The following is a 2,931-nucleotide window of genomic DNA, read 5'->3' on the forward strand; positions in this document are numbered from 1 at the left end:
TTCTATGATCTTGCCAGAAGGTACTTGGAAATTGTTTTGTTAAATATCAAAAACTATACCCCATCATTTCACTGCGTAAGGGAAGCTAACCTGAATACAGATGACTGAATTAACATGCCTTTCAGCATTCTTCACAGCCATGTGACGTCGATACGCTCTTTGAATTCTAAGAGCGGACAGGTGGTAATAGGCAGCAGCTGTGAAGTGAAGGAGCCTAGTTCTGGCTCTCTGTTCTGAAATCTAAAGGAGAAAAAAAAAATTAACCACCAAATATGTGACTCTTAAGGCCTTCAATCAATGTTTACTTCTGTATATTCTCAATAGCAAATTATATAAATTAGTAATAATTAACTTTTAATTATTAAAATTCTTTACATGGTAACTGAATGTTTATAATCCTTTATTATACAATATTTCCAATTTTGTAATCCATAACTCAGGGTATAAAAGCAAATTTATATTTTGGGCACTTTACTAAAGAATAATAGCACTTAATTTAACCCAATAACAGCTAGTTAAGGCTTTAAATGTGCTAGTTGTAACAACAGAAGTATATGAATAGTAAGCTCAAAAAAGGTTACAGTATTCCAAGCAAAACTGTTGGAGGTGATGATATTAAATCAGACAAAAGTACTTGAATTGATTTCTCCAGTATTAGTCTAGCAAAGGTCCAGCGCAAGACTCTTGGAGCAGAAGTCTCCTCCAATTTATATTTAATGAAGAAAATACAAAATATTTCTCCAATTGAGCTTCAAATTTAATTAGTTTGTCTTTGCCAGAGTTTCATGTATTGGATGCCCAAAACATCACGAACATCCTAGGAAGGGCTCTGTCGGGCTGCAGACGTGGAAGTTGTCACAGGAATGGCAGCGACAACGCCTCAGAGCTGCTTGGTGGTAGCAGAAGGCCACTGGAACCACCATCTCCTGCACACATGGAGCCCTCCTCCCCTCAGAATTCTTCCAGTTCCTTTGTTAAGATTCATTACACAAGAGAAAGTTTACTGTGCATTTCTGGTGGGCATCTATGGGAAATAGGCCGATAGAACAAAACTCGACAGCAACTAGTAATCTGGGTACATGGCGCCACAGAAGCTGAGTTAAGTTCAAGGTAAAGGTTATATTTGTTCTGAAATTATTACCCCAAATCTAAAATTTCTTAACACCATTTAACATCAAATACCCGAATTTCCTAAGATGAGATATTCTACTTAAACGTACTTACTCTTTTTCTCACTAACCAACCCCGCACCAGTGCTTGTAGAGCAACTGTAGATTTTTTTAATTCAAAAAATGTTGTCCTTTCCGACTTCCCAGACGTCCCAGCTCGGACATCTCTCCGTACGGTCGCAGCAGCAGACTCCTGCCGACGGGGGAGCTGCCTTGCTTTACAGCCTCTAAAATGTGCTTGGACCGAACAAGCAGCTCGATGCCTCTAAAGGGAAAACATTGCAAGTGGCTGAATAGACAGAAATGATCATTTCAATCCGCTCGGGGTTCTTGAATTTCTCAATGTAGAGTGAAATGGCATCATTATGGTATGATAATTATAAAAAATTACATTTTTAGCTGAAGAATGTCATATTGCATANGAATAATAACCTTTAAAAATTTTATAAATGAAACTATGATAGTTTTATTTTCATTTTCAATTTTACTTCAGAGCCACACACACTCGTGTGCTGCAGTTTGCTGATCCCTGGTGGTTCTTCCGTCTCAAAAATCTGCCGACCCCTGGGCTAGAGTGATGTGAAAACAAAGCAACTGATTAGCACTCACAGAAGCTCGACTTGTTGTCTTCAGTAAAACAGCTAGCAAACAACAAGTTTTGGTGAAAATGCTTCCACTCTTGTCTGCAACCTTGTCACCAGGCTTTTCTCGGTACATCTGTAAAAGCTCCAACAGCGTATCTACACAATTTTCTACGTCGTACACTGCGGAAGTAGTTTTCTCATACTTGAAGAGAACAGAATGAGATTAAAAGTTACAGCAAACATGTATATTCTTAGAAACAACCCAACCAAAAAGAAAGCTTACAGCCAAATTTTTGGACCATCTGCTGCCAGGGCAAAAGACTTCGTCAGGTGACTGTGATATTACTATACTGTCATTTCTGAATCCATCTTATAGGCCCATCTGCATTTTAATTTTTTCCCTCTGAAACTACTTTAATTTTCCACAAAAGATGAATCAAATCTGCAGTCTCTGAAAGTGAACACCTTGAAGTCAATAAAACAAGCTTAAAGACAAGGCCATTTGAGTGAGAACCTTTCAGGAAAAAGATAACTTGTCTGTGACAGTTAATCATAGGGTAAGATAATGAAAAAGGCACATTTAATTAGTTGCCCCATTGCATGCTTCCTGAGTGGGAGGTGAGCTTGCTTTAAAATAAAATACATTTGATACTAATAAGTCTAAAATATATTTTTCATGCCTCAGTTTTTTAGTTGTATCACTGCATTCATGTTGAAATCTGCATGGTAACCAATAATGCTAATGATATGAAGATAAAAATCACAACAAAACAAGATTCAGTGAACATGTATTTGGCACTTTGAAGTGTCATGCGCATTGTGTTGACTCATTGATCCTCACACTAACCTCCTGGGGAAGGTGCTGAAAGTGAAGCAGAGAGAGGCTAAGTAACCTGCAGGCAGCTGCAGGGCTGGGATTCAGACCCACGCGAGCTGGAGTCAGAGGCTGGTTCTTAACCACTACTTCTCAGTAAGAAAATATGGGGTAAAGCGCTCTAAGTTGGGGCTGAGGGGTTGGGTGGGGAAGAGAAATCTGCCATCTCAATGCCACTGATTGCATGCATTAGAGTTCAGGACAGATAGAAGCTACCAGTCCAAACTCAAGAGACTTAAATCCCAATAGATAGAGTAAGGGTAACTAAGTGATAGCAGTATCATTATTACATTTTGCTAGACGT

The 2,931-nt window shown here is 38.7% G+C and overlaps 1 protein-coding gene across 1 annotated transcript in view; it reads right to left on the reverse strand.

Annotated features, from left to right (window-relative positions):
- Positions 1-2,931, reverse strand: part of ASPM (assembly factor for spindle microtubules) — a 51,573-nt gene that overhangs the window by 6,787 nt on the left and 41,855 nt on the right. Inside the window, exons 20-23 of the mRNA XM_019637990.1 lie at positions 2,601-2,716; positions 1,779-1,955; positions 1,225-1,434; positions 91-240 (exon numbers count right to left, since the gene is read on the reverse strand). Of these exons, the coding sequence (XP_019493535.1) occupies positions 91-240; positions 1,225-1,434; positions 1,779-1,955; positions 2,601-2,716 (653 nt within the window). The remainder of the gene's footprint in view (positions 1-90; positions 241-1,224; positions 1,435-1,778; positions 1,956-2,600; positions 2,717-2,931) is intronic.

This window comes from Hipposideros armiger, unplaced genomic scaffold (assembly GCF_001890085.2).
Source record: "Hipposideros armiger isolate ML-2016 unplaced genomic scaffold, ASM189008v1 scaffold_37, whole genome shotgun sequence".
NCBI classification, from domain to species: Eukaryota; Metazoa; Chordata; class Mammalia; order Chiroptera; family Hipposideridae; genus Hipposideros; species Hipposideros armiger.